At 34.6% G+C, this 13,854-nt stretch overlaps 1 protein-coding gene across 2 annotated transcripts in view; it reads left to right on the forward strand.

Moving 5' to 3' along the window:
* IPMK (inositol polyphosphate multikinase) overlaps positions 1-13,854 on the forward strand; it is a 48,200-nt gene that overhangs the window by 20,101 nt on the left and 14,245 nt on the right. For both annotated transcript variants that reach the window (XM_015592312.2, XM_006915616.3), the window contains exon 3: positions 1,215-1,311. In XM_015592312.2, the coding sequence (XP_015447798.1) occupies positions 1,215-1,311 (97 nt within the window). The remainder of the gene's footprint in view (positions 1-1,214; positions 1,312-13,854) is intronic.

Here is a 13,854-nt window from a genome sequence, read left to right on the forward strand (position 1 = left end):
AAAAATGTTCATTACATTTTATCCTTCATTTCCAGGTTATCTTGTTTGGCATGTTGTAGTAAATACCAGTTCTACTACTTTAAAAACTATTTAAAAAGAAGAAAGTTTACCTCTGCTCTTCTAGTTCTTTTATCTTTTTTTACTTGTAAATGTATGATGAGCTTCTTTAGGTTAGAACATAGAGATATACTTGGTTCCTCCATCTTGTTACGTCATCATGAATACTCTGTCTCCACTGTCATTGTGCCAAGAACAGAAGGATAATAAAGTACACCCTGCTCTTAATCACCTTGGCCTGGAAGTGATTACTATCACTTCTGTTCACATTTCAACAAGGGAGGCTGGGAAATACAATGTAGCACATAGATATTTGGTGAGTTTCTGCCAAGCTTGAGTTTATTCTGTAGAATTAGGCTGTGTGTAACTACTCAACATGAATATGGCTTCACATATATAATGAGAATTCTAATACTAAGATTTCATAAGCATTTTACACTAGTGAATTTTAATGGTTTTGGATAATTAGGTAGACCATATTTGAAAGAGTTAATACAATGTCTTACAAGTTTTTTTTTAAAAAAAATTAAAGCTCTTGTTCCAAGGTATCTGGACATTTCTCGTATTTCCTAAAATTATTACTGGTTGTAAATCAAGGAATTAAATGAGCAATAAGTAGACTTATATTGAGGTAAAGGGTAATTTTTTTTAAGAGTGAAATCACAACTGCCTTTTATATTTGGTTAAACTCATTATTGAATGAGGGAACCAGGCAAAACTAGTTTGAAAAAGAAATCTAAGAAGCACAAATTTATATGAAATAAAAGGAAGATGAAATGAATTTACATGTGGGCACTAAACTCCCACTTTCCATAGAGGGTGGAGGGAAGTCAATTGAACCTTCTCTGGCTGGAATCTATTTGCATGTATATGGACAAGAATATTTTGTATTCACTAAGCTACAGCTTGCTTAGTTGTAAAATAGTTCAAGGACAATGAAAGGCTAGAATTAGATAGTTGAGATTCTCTAAACAATACATCGTTTTTCATTGGAGACACATGGTACTCTTTTTATACTTATTCTCTATTTACTTCCGATTGAAACTCATACCAGATGAATTATGATTCAGTAGTATTGTTTTATTTGATAAATATATAGGGCAATTATAAAGCATTATAAGAAACTAATATGCAAGTGTTATATTTCTCTGTTTCAGGTTTATGCTGCTGATTGTACTGATGGTGTTCTTTTGGAGCTACGAAAATATTTGCCAAAATATTATGGCACCTGGTCACCTCCCACTGCACCAAATGGTAATTTTTTCCTAAAAATCTGTCTTTTATTCTTAATTCACGAGGGTAGCTTTTTAAAAGTCTTTACATAAAAGTAACCTAGTATTATAAAAACAGCATATATGTGTTTTTTCTAATCTTTCTCTGCTTTATTAAAGAAAACTTATTAATACTTTTGCTCTTCATAACCAGTTTCATAAGTGATATATGCACGTTAACGACCAATCTATTATAATTGAATGAAAATATGTATACTAGTACTTAATACTGTATTAATTTACAGATGTTCTTTTTTCCTAATTCACTGGGATTTTTTTCCTTTTTTCATTTTGAGTAGGAAAAAATCAGGGAGTATATTTTCTTTGATTAACTTCCTCCCTATCTCCTTTTCCACTCCTTCATCCCCTACCTGTGAGCTTTAAATTCAAGTGTTTTAAAAAATACCAGTAAGTTTCATAGTTAGAGGGCAAACTGATCTATGTAAGGACACAGCATTTCTCTCTTAATATTATTACTTGCAGCATTATTTGCCATTTCAGGGCCTTTGACTGAGCAGACAGAATTTAATTAAGTAAGCAGCTTGACTGTGTAACTATTGAAGAAGGTTTGTGAATGGGGTAAGAGTTTCAAACTTGACAGAGTTTAAGAATAACCCATAGGCTTGTTAAAATGCACATTAATAGGCTCAACTCCCAGACATTTTTATTGTGTAGATTATGTTGGAATTCAGTGATATGCTTGTTAAATAGAAGCTACAGCTTTTTGTATGTAGATAGGGCTTTTGAGAACAGAAAAGAAGGGGGCTCAAGTTTAAGCTTGTTCTTTTCCTCAGTTGTCTTCCTTTGACTCATTGACTGTGCATTAAGTTTCTTTAATAGAGAATTGTGGCTTCCCTGTGAGTATCCTCAGGTAATACTAAATTGATGGTTCCCCTGGGTATTAAGGATTCTCCTGTACTTCAGTTGTATAAAAAAAAACAAAAAAGTTGCTCTTTCTCTTTTCCTTTCCTTCCCTACTTCTTCCTTCCTTCCTTCTTGCCTGCCTGCCTGCCTTTCTTCCTTCCTTCCTGCCTTCCTTGTCTTTTAGTCACACACACACACACACACACACACACACAGTCTTTTAGTCTCACACACACACACACACACACACATATACATATGTGTATGTTTCTGATTCAGATCAGCATGTTGCTAAAATTATTTCACAAATTATGATCAATTTTGCTTTGTACAGATTTCCATTATAATGTAAAATACCTAGATTCCAATTAACTTTGCTACTGATTGCTGTTTAATTTGGAGCAAATCATTATTCCTCAGTAAAGTGACATTGAAGAATTAACAGAGGTTGCTGAGGATGGTGTTAGATATCTAGATAATTAAGTGCTTAATTTAAAAAAATGGTTTAGAAAGGGGTAGAATAACTGAGCAAACAGCATGATTATTTTGAAAAGTCGAGTATACAGAAAGAATTTGGATAAGAGAAGAAATAATTTAAAATAAAATTTTAAAATGTAGTTTGGATTACTAGCACATAATTTAAATTTAAAAATCAAGGACTTGCTTACAATCAACAACCATTTTTGGTCTTCTAAATAAACTTGACGGACGTCTATGCTAATATAGAAAGAACAGTAAGTTTGAGGTCAAAAGACTTGGCTTTTACCTTGATTGTTTCCAAATTTTGTGAACTTCGCGATTCTGGGAAACACGGCGGAGTAAGAGATGTCCTCAGATCTCTCCCTTTGAAACAACAATAAGCTGAACATCTAAAACTGAACAAAAACCACCCAGACTGCACACTAGCACGTCTGAGTGTGGGATCTGCACATAAGAGGTACCACAGGTCAGAACCCCAGGGTTGTTGGGCGGTGGACTAGGAGTAATAAAGAAGCTGCCTCTCGCAGCTGCCGGAGCTCCTTGGAGGAGGAGGAGGGGGAGGGATGAAGGTGCAGTGACTTCCCTGATCAGCCTGCCTGGAAGTGCTGAAACTTCTAGCAGCCAGCACTAGGGCCCAGACGGAACAGCAGAAACAGTAGTTGATTTTCACTGGCCCAGGTTCCAAAACCGAGGCTGAGCAAAAGCAGCCTCCAGCCTCCCAACCCAGAGAGCCCCTCCCCCCATACCCTCGAGAACGATCACCGCGGAGCCTCAGGGGAATTTGAGCAAAAGTTGCTGAGACTGAAGTTACCTCTCTCAGCCTCTGGAACTCCCTCCAGGAGGAGGGGGAGGGGAGAAGGTACAACGACTTCCTTGATCAGCCTGCCTGGAAGTGCTGGAACTTCTAGCAGCCGGCACCAGGGCCCAGTCATCAGGGCAGAAAGCAGAGAAACGGGATGGGACCGCAGAGAAACAACAGTTGATTTTTACCAGCCAAGGTTGCAAAACCGAGGCTGAGCCACAGCCCCCAACTCCCAACCCAGAGGGCCCCTCCCCTCATACCCTTGAGCTGATGAGACCGATCACCGCAGAGCCCCAGGGGAATCTGAGCAACTGCTACCAAAACTGTTGCTAACACTGACAGGGACTGAAACAGAGTAGCAAGTGTGATTAAATATCTACAAGAAAATAAAAAAGACATTTAGGCTTTATGTAAAGCAGGGATCCAAGAGGCTTTGACGCCACCTACTGGAAACTAAAAGAAAAGCGCCTTCTTTGGAGCAGGCTAAAGAGAGACCTTTATATAATAAATCTTTCTGGGAAATCAACAGAATACATTTCCATTAATGCCCAGGCGGAGAACTAGTCCATTTAACACCATGAACAACCAAGGTGACAAGACATCTCAGAAAGAAAGAGAAAAATCTCCAGAAAATAAGCTTACAGACATAGATATATGTGACTTAAATGACAGAGAATTCAAGATGGTACTTCTGAAAAAACTCAGTGAGATCCAAAACAACTCAAATCAACAATTTCAGGAATTGAAATAAACAACTAGATGAGCAGAGCAAGGAGATTGAAACTCTCAAAAGGAACTAAATAGAACTTCTGGAGATGAAAGACACACTGCAAGAGTTGAAAAATAAAATAGCAAGCTTGGAAAATAGAGTTGACCAAATTAAGGAAAGGATCAGTGATATTGAAGACAAATCTAGAAATAAATCAGAAAGAAGAAGAGAGAAACCGAAGAATGAAAAATAATGAAAGAGAAATACAAGAACTAGCTGATACTATCAGGAGGGGAAACAAAAATAATGGGCATTACCAAAGGTGAGGAAAGGGAGCAGGGACAAAAAGCATTTTCAGACAAATAGTGGACGAGAATTTCCCAAATCTAAGGAATGAGCTGGAGCTTGGAATTCAAGAAGTCAATAGAACACCCAATTATCTCAACCCAAAAAGGCGTTCACCAAGAAACATTGTATTAAAGTTGTCAAAAATCAACAACAAAGACAGAATTCTCAGTGCAGCCAGGGAAAAGAAGATGGTAACTTATAAAGGAAAACCCATTAGATTATCTTTGGACTTCTCAGCGCAAACCTTACAAGCCGGAAAGGAATGGAATCAAATATTTAAACTATTAAGTGAAAGGAACTACCAGCCTAGAATAATGTATCCAGCTAAGCTCTCCTTTAGATATGAAGGAGAAATTAAGACCTTTTCAGACATACAAAAATTGAGAGAATTCTCCACTACAAGGCCTACACTACAGGAAATACTGAAAGGTGTCAGCTCATCTAAAACAAAATAACAAAACAAAACAAAAATACATTATTAGGAGTAAAGTGACTATCAGGCAGATAGAAGCAGAGGAGTGCAATCCTTACTAAGAACAGGGCATTATAAGCTAAAATAATAAGAGAATTGCTATAGCAAGATAGTAATGAACGTTCAGCATACCTAGGGACAAACTGAGATGATGACTGAAAAGGGGAGAATTCAAAGATCTAAATTTGCAAAGGGGGAGGGAGATATAAGGCACATGCAGAAGAAAATGGTCGATTGTATATATACAACTATCCTTTTCATATTCGTAATGGTAACCAAATTTTGTGAACTCAACCTTTCTGAGCTCTACTTTTTCTATAATTGAAGCTTATACCCCATAGAGTTGTGAAATGCAGGTTATGTCATGTGAGAATGCTTCGCAAACTCTAATACTCTTGAACATAACTGGAAATATTAGTGCTACTGAGATGAGAAAATGAGGTGAGGAAAATGGAACTAGAACAGGGGTAAAGGAGTTGGAATAAAAAGTATACATATATAGAGTGGCTCAGCAATACCAACAGTTGCCTTAGGGGATTTCCTATTCCTTCTTTGTCAGCTCTGGAAGAAGTTGCACAAAACTTACACCATGCAGCTTATTTAGCTTTGATGTTGCTAGAGAGTTCTGCAATCATCTTTCTGTTTTTATCTTTTTGATTATATAATGAAATAAATAGAAGATGGAAAACTTATACATGTTTAGCCCACAAGATCATGAAAACAAATAGAGTTGACCCTTGAATAGTGTGGGGATCAGGAGTGCCGACTGCGCCCTCACCCCATGCCCCACAGTCAGAAATTTGACTATTAACATTTGACTCTCCAGAACTTAACTACTAAAAGTCTTCTGTTGACCAGAAGCCTCACTGATAATATAAACAGTTGATTAACACATATTTTGTATGGTATATGTGTTATATACTGTATTCTTACAATAAAGTAAGCTAGAGGAAAGAAAATGTTACTTTCAAAAATAAGAGAAAATACATTTATAGTGTTTATCGAAAAAAATCCACATATAAGTGGACCGACCCACGCAGTTCAAACCCTTGTTCAAAGGTCAACTGTATTTTCTTAAATTTTAGTAGAATACTATGATTTGTATTACTGTATTTTACAAAGTATTAAATTAATGACAATTTATTACTTATTTTTTTCTTTTTGTGCATCTTATGTGCTCAGGGTAGTTTTATAAAGCTTAATATAGTTCTTATAATCTAAAGTAGTAAAGTGTAGAAGGTATCTATGAATTTGCTGAGCAAATTATTGTAGCTTGAGAGACATAAGGGTATGCTGACCAATATGTTTTTCTTTTCAAAAATGTTATAGCAGTTTTATTGACATGTAATTCACATATCATAAAACTCACCCATTTAAAGTGTACAATTCAGTATTTTTCAGTACTTCATAGAGTTGTAAAGTTATCACTGTTAGGCAATTTTAGAACATGACTAAAGGAATTATTTTTTTAAGATAAAATAATTATTGGCAATTATCTTTGATAATTTTGGCCTAGTTATATATATTAAATCCCATTTATTACATGTATATAAACTCATAGATTCCTAGTACACATACCATCAAAAGCCTCTTGTTGATAGTTATTTGGGGGGATAGAAAAATATATGTTCAAGTAGGTTTGAGCAAATTGAGAGTTCTCAAATATATCTCCAGCCTGGTTGATTGGTAGGTTTCTGGATCTAGTTACTAGTCAAGTTTCAGGAAGCACAGACTGAAATAAGCTGGCATATGTGACTATTCCTTCCTCCTCCCTCTTTACCCCAAATTTGGAGGCTCAAGGTTTCTACTTAACAGTTGTTTCTACTTTCAGCTTCCATTGCTCTCTGAAATGGCTGATGGTTCATGTGGAAAGCAGAAGCAAGGTCTTCCGTTTTTCCATTTGTCTTCATAGTTGGGCAAGGGTTTCCTGCATGGCCTTTTCTTCTTATTTGAGAGGTTTGGAAATGGAGGTGATAGCCAATGCCTAGTAGATATGGTGGGAAGAGTTTGATAAACTTGGAATCCATATTCTCACAGTTTATACAATCTGTAATACTCATTAAGAGGATCTAAATAAGCCTTCTTTCAACTCCCTAAGTATCTTCTCACTTTTCTTTAAAGGAACTAGTTATCTCATCTTTATTTCTTAGTTATTTTTAGGTTTTTTGATTTTTCCACAATATTTCAAATGTTTACATTCTTCCTTTGATACTGGGAAATTTTTTGCTTCTCAGAGTGTCTGGACTGTATTCTAGCAGTAGAAAATTTGCTATAGGAATTTTTTATGTTTATATATTATAAAACAATAGAAATACTATATTTAATTTATATTTAAGATAATTATATTTAATTACCTATATTTAAATAGAAAATATATTTAAATAGACTAGCTTCTTTTTTTATTTTTATTAAGTTCATTGGGGTGACTTTAGTTAACAACATAAGTTGCCAGTGTACAGTTCTATAATACATTATCTGTATATTGCATTGTATGCTCAACACCCAAAGTCTAGTCTCCCTCTGTCACCATAAATTTGACCCCCCTGAAGCTTCTTCATCTTACCCCTGCCTCCTATTCCCTCTGGTAACCACCATACTGTCGTCTGTGTCTATGAGTTTATTTGTTCATTTGTTGCTTTCTGTTTTATATCCTACATATGAGTAAAATCATATGGTTCTTATCCTTTTCCATCTGACTTATTTAGCTTAATATGATACTCTCAAGATCCATCCATGTTGTCGCAAGTGGCAATATTTATTTCTTATGTTTGAGTAGTATTCCCTTGTATGTGGGTACCATGTTTTCTTTATCCAGTCATTCATTGAAAGACAGTTTGTTTCCATGTTTTGGTAACAATGTATAATGCTGCAGTGAACATAGGGGTACATATATCCTTACAAATAAATGTTTTCAAGTTTTTTGGGTAGATACCCAGAAGAGGCATTTCTGGGTCATATCGTAGTTCTATTCTTTATTGTTCGAGGAACTTCCATACTGTTTTCCAAAGTGGCTATACCAATTTACATTCCTGCCAGCAGTGTATAAGGGATTCTTTTTCTCCACATCCTTCCAGCAGTTGTTAATTTTTGTCTTACTGATAATAGTCATTCTCATAGGTGTGAGGTGGTATCTCATTGTGGTTTTGATTTGCATTTTCTTTATAGCCAGTGAAGTTGAGCATCTTTTCATGTTTGTAGGCCATTTGTATGCCTTCTTGGGAAAAGTGTTTGTTTTGGTTCTCTGCCCATTCTTTAATTGGATAGTTTGTGTTTTTTTTTGTTGTTGAATTGTATGAGTTCTGTATATATTTTGAATATTAGCCCCTTATTGGAGGTACTCTTTGTAAATATCTTTTCCCATTAGGTTGGTTGCCTTTTTGTTTTGTTGATGGTTCCTTTTGCCTGCAAAAGCTTTTTAGTTTGGTGTAGACCCATTCATTTATTTTCGCTTTTACTTCCCTTGTCTTTGGGTTCAAATTCATAAAATCCTTTCTGAGACCAAGGCCTATAAGTTTACTACCTATGTTCTCTTGTATGTATTATATTGTTTCAGGTCTTATATTTATGTTTTTGACCTATTTCAAGTTAATTTTTGTGTGGTGTCAAATAGCAATTTAGTTTTATTCTATTCACGTGGCTTTCTAATTTCCCAAAATTGTTTTTGAAGAGGCTTTCTTTTTTCCATTGTTTGTTTCTGGCTTCCTTGTTGAAAAGGGAATGACAATGGATTTTTGTTCATTGATTTTTGTGTCCTGTAACACTGCATTTATTTATTGTTTCTAATAGTTTTTTTGGTGAATTCTTTAGGATTTCTATATAAAGAATCATGTCGCCTGCAAAACGTGGCAGTTTTACTTCTTCATTCCCAATTCGCATGTCTTTTATTTCTTTCTCTTGCCTAATTGCTCTGGTAGGACTTCCAGTACTATGTCGAATAACAATGGTGAGAGTGGGCATCCTTGTCTTGCTCCTGATCTTAGAGGAATAGCTTTCAGTTTTTCACCATTGAGTATAATAGCTGAGAGTTCATCATATATGGCCTTTATTATGTTGAAGTACTTTCCTTCTATACCCATTTTATTGAATGTTTTAATCATAAATGGATATTGTATCTTGTCAAATGCTTTTCTTCATCTATTGGTATGATCATGTGACTTTTATCTTTTATTTTGTTAATTTGGTGTATCATACTGATCATTTTGCATATGTTGAACTCTATACTCCTGGAATGAACTTCAGTTGTTTGTGATATATTATTTTTTAAACATATTGTTGTATTTGATTTGCTAGTATTTTTTAAGGATTTTTATATCTATATTCATCAGAATACTGGTCTCTAATCTTTGTGTGCTTCTTTCATTCTTAGTAATGTGTAATCTTATACTTGTAGAATCTTACACTGTCATCAACAGCATGAAGTATATAAATATTTTGCACGTGGTAACCATGTCATCAGTAAAGTCAGTGGGAAATCTAAATAGGCTGTTTAGAACAGCATGAAGTGGTGTATTTTGCAGTACCTGGTAGTTATTTTTATGATCCTTACCTAAAAAAATTAAGGAACTGTAGAAAGCCTATATACTTTGCATAAATTAATAGATAAATGATAGATGTATCTCTTATAGCTATAGCCTCTTAAACTTAACTGTATTTCTATTCAGTGTAATGAACTCTGTATTTTTGGGGGGGTGTCCTATGTTTTCCTTATATTTTTTAATTTAATTTTTTATTATGGTGACATTGGTTAACAAATTCCAGTAATTTCATGTACAATTCAACAGTAAGTCATATATATATTGCATTGTGTGTTCGCCACCCATAGTTAAATTTCTTTCTGTCACCACATATTTGACCCTTTACCCCATCTACCTCCCCACTACCCCCACCCTCTGATAACCACTAGTCTATTGTCCATGTCCCTGAGTCTCTGTTGTCATGTTTGTTGCTTTTAGATTTATGTCCTACATATAAGTGATATCATGTGGTTTTCAACTTTTTCTGTCTGGCTCATTTCACTTAGCATGATTATCTCGAGATCCATCCATGTTGTCACAGATGGCAGTTTTTCATCTCTTCTTATAGCTGAGTAGTATTCCATTATATATATGTACCACAGCTTCTTTATCCAGTCATCTATTGTAAGACACTTCGGTTGCTTTATGTCCTGGTCACCGTGAATAATCCTGCTATGAACAATTCTTAGTTTTTTGAGGAACCTCCATACTGTTTTCCGTAGTGACTGTACTAATTTGCAGTCCCACCAGCAGTGTATGAGGGTTCCTTTTTCTCCGCATCCTCTCCAACATTTGTTATTACTTGTCCTGTTGATGATAGCCATTCTAACAGGTGTGAGATGGTATCTCATTGTGGTTTTATTTGCATTTCTCTAATAGCTAGTGATGTTGAACATCTTTTCATATGTTTGTTGGTCATTTGTATGTCTTCTTGGGAGAAGTGTCTCTTCAGGTCCTCTGCCCATTTTTTAATTGAATTGTTTGTTTTTTTTGTTGTTGAGTTGTAAGAGTTCTTTATATATTTTAGACATTAGGCCCTTAATGGAGGAATTGCTTGCAAATGTATTTTTCCATTCAGATAGTTGTCTCTTTGCCTTGTTGATGGTTCCTTTTGCTCTGCAGAAGCTTTTTAGTTTGATGTAGATCCATTCATTTATTTTTGCTTTTACTTCCCTTGTCTTTGAGGTCAAATTCATAAAATCCTCTTTAAGTCCAAGGTCCATGAGTTTAGCTCCTTTTTTTTTTTTTTCTATGCGATTTATTGTTTCAGGTCTTATATTCAGGTCCTTAATCCATTTTGAGTTAATTTTGGTGTGTGGTGATAGACAACAGTCTAGTTCCATTCTTTTGCAGGTGGCTTTCCAGTTTCTCCAGCACCATTTATTGAAAAGGTTTCCTTTCTACATTGTATGTTTTTGGCTCCTTTGTTGAAACTTATTTGCCCATATAAGTGGGGATTTACTTCTGGACTCTCAATTCTGTTCCACTGGCCCGTGTGTTTGCTTTCCTGCTAATTCCATGCTGTTTTGTTTATTGTCACTTTGTAGTATAATTAAAGTTGGGCAGAGTGATGTCTTCAGCCTTGTTCTTTTTTCTCAGGATTGCTTTGGCGATTCAGGGTCTTCTGTGCTTCCATACAAATCTGATTTTTTGGTTCTATTTCTTTAAAAAGTGCCGATGGGATTTTGATGGGGATTGCATTAAATCTGTATAATGCTTTGCGTAATAAAGACATTTTAACTCTGTTGACTCTTCTAATCCAAAAACACGAAATATTTCCATTTCCATTTCTTTGTGTCTTCTTCAATTTCTTTTAATAGGGTCTTATAGCTTTCATTATATATGTCCTTCACATGTTTCATTAGGTTTATTCGTAGGTGTTTTATTCTTTTTGTTGCAATTGCAGAAGGAATTGTTTTTTCCATTTCTTTTTCTGACACTTCATCATTAGAGTATAGAATGCTATAGATTTTTGAACATTGATTTTGTATCCTGAAACTCTACTGTATTTGCTTATTATTTCTAGTAGTGTTCTTTTGTGGAGTCCTTAGGGTTTTCTATATAGAGAATCATGTCATCCACAAAGTGACAGTTTGATTTCTTCATTTCCTTTTGGATGCCTTTTACTTATTTATTTTTTGCCTGATGGCTAGGACCTCCTATGTTATAGTTAATAACAGTGATGATAGTGGACAGCCTTGCCTTGTTCCTGATCTTAGAGGAAATGTTTTTAGTTTTTCACCATTAAGTATAACGTTGGCTGAGGGTTTGTCGTATATGGCCTTTATTACGTTAAGGTAATTTTTTTTCATATCTATTTTAAGTGTTTTGATCATAAATGGATGCTGTATGTTGTTGAAAGCTTTTTCTGCATCTATTGATATGATGCAATAATTCTTATTCTTTATTTTGTTTATGTGGTGTATCACATTAATCATTTTGCCTATGCTGAACCATCATCCCTGTGTCCCTGGGATGAAACCCACTTGATATTGTGTATATTTTTAATATGTTGTTGTATTCAGTTTGCTAGTATCTTATTTAGGATTTTTATGTCTGTGTTCATGAGATGTTGTCTGTAATTTCCTTTTTTGTGTTACCTTTACCAGGTTTTGCTATCAGGGTAATATTGGCCTCATAAAATGGGTTAAGAAGTATTGCCTCTTCTTTGCTTTTTTGGAAGAGTTTGAGAAGAGTAGGTATTAAATCTTCTTTGAATGTTTCGTAGAATTCACTGGTGAAGCCATGTGGTCCTGGACCTTAACTTTTTGGGAGGTTTTTAATGATTGTTTCAATTTCCATACTGCTGATCGGCCTATGTAGATTTTCCATTTCTTGATTCAGTTTAGGTTGTATATTTCTAAGAACTTGTCCATTTCTTCTAGGTTGTTAAAGTTGGTGTTACATATTTTTTCATAGTATTCTTGTATGATCTTTTGTATTGCTGCAGTATCTGTCATAGCTTCTCATTCATCCCTGATTTTGTTTATTAGTATCTTTTTCTCTTTGTTCTTTAGAGAATCTAGCCGGGGGTTGTCAATTTCATTGAAATTCTCAAAGAACCAGCTATTTGATGCATTTATTTATTTATTTTTATTGTTATTATTATTTTTGGTTCTCGATTTCATTTAATTCTGCTCTAATTTTGGTTATTTCTTTCCTTCTGATCTTAGGCTTCACTTGTTCTTCTTTCTCTAGTTTTCTAAGACAAAGTGTTAGGTTGTTTTTTTGGGCTTGTTCTTGTTTTTTGATATGAACTTTCCTCTTATGACTGCTTTTGCTGGGTCCCAAAAGTTTTGATGTGTTGTACTATCATTGTCATTCGTTTCTCTGTATCTCTTGATCTCTTTTTTTTCTTTTGTGACCCAGTCATTCTTCAGTAGCATGTTGTTTAATCTCCATATATTTGTGGTTCTTCCTGCTTTCTTTTTACAGTTGATCTCCAGCTTCAAAACATTATGATCAGAGAATATGGTTGTTATGATTTCAGTCCTCTTATATTTGTTGAGGCTATCTCTATGTCCCAGTATGTGTTCAATCCTTTAGAATGTTCCATGTGCACTAGAGAAGAATGTATAAGCAGCCATTTTGGAATGAAAGGCTTTGTAAATGTCAATTATGTCTATTTAATCTAATGTGTGAAAAGTACATGTCCTTTTATTTATTATACAAATACAAGACTGACTAAGCCTTACAGTAGTTCTCTTAGATCTGAGGTTCACAAATGCCAGTCCTTGGACCTCTGACAGACTGGCTTTATCAGAATCTATTGCCTTCATAAGAGCTTTCCAGAATTAAAAAAATAAATCTAGTAGTCATTATGCTATCTTTATGATTTATATACACACAAATACACATTGTAGATGTATATATATATAAAAACCAGCTCTCATTTTTTAAATAGAACTCTCTCTACTACAAGTTATAGCATAGCAAGTAATTATATCATAATTATTTTTCAAACATCATTTTAATGTAGTTAATTTATTTCCTCTACCTTGGTCAGAATGAACCAAAAGTATTCCAGATGGTACATTATCTTAGTCTGTCAGCCTTTTTGGATGAGTTTTTGAACTTATTTTCTGTTTATCTAGAAATTTAAAAATTACTGCTTCAGTATATACTCCGAGAGGCCTAACCGAAAAACTGTTTCTTGTTATCCAGTGTATGGTATCATCTTGTAAGTGAGGCTTCACTGTAGTAAAATGCCTTTGATCATTTAAGTTACTGAATCTCAAAATTGCCCTACTTCAAATTAAACTCTGTTCTAGTGAAATAATTTGCTAATAGCATTTTTCAGAGAGAGTTAGTATTCAGATTTATTTCTGGTGATATTG

Source organism: Pteropus alecto, unplaced genomic scaffold (assembly GCF_000325575.1).
Source record: "Pteropus alecto unplaced genomic scaffold, ASM32557v1 scaffold155, whole genome shotgun sequence".
Lineage (NCBI taxonomy): Eukaryota > Metazoa > Chordata > Mammalia > Chiroptera > Pteropodidae > Pteropus > Pteropus alecto.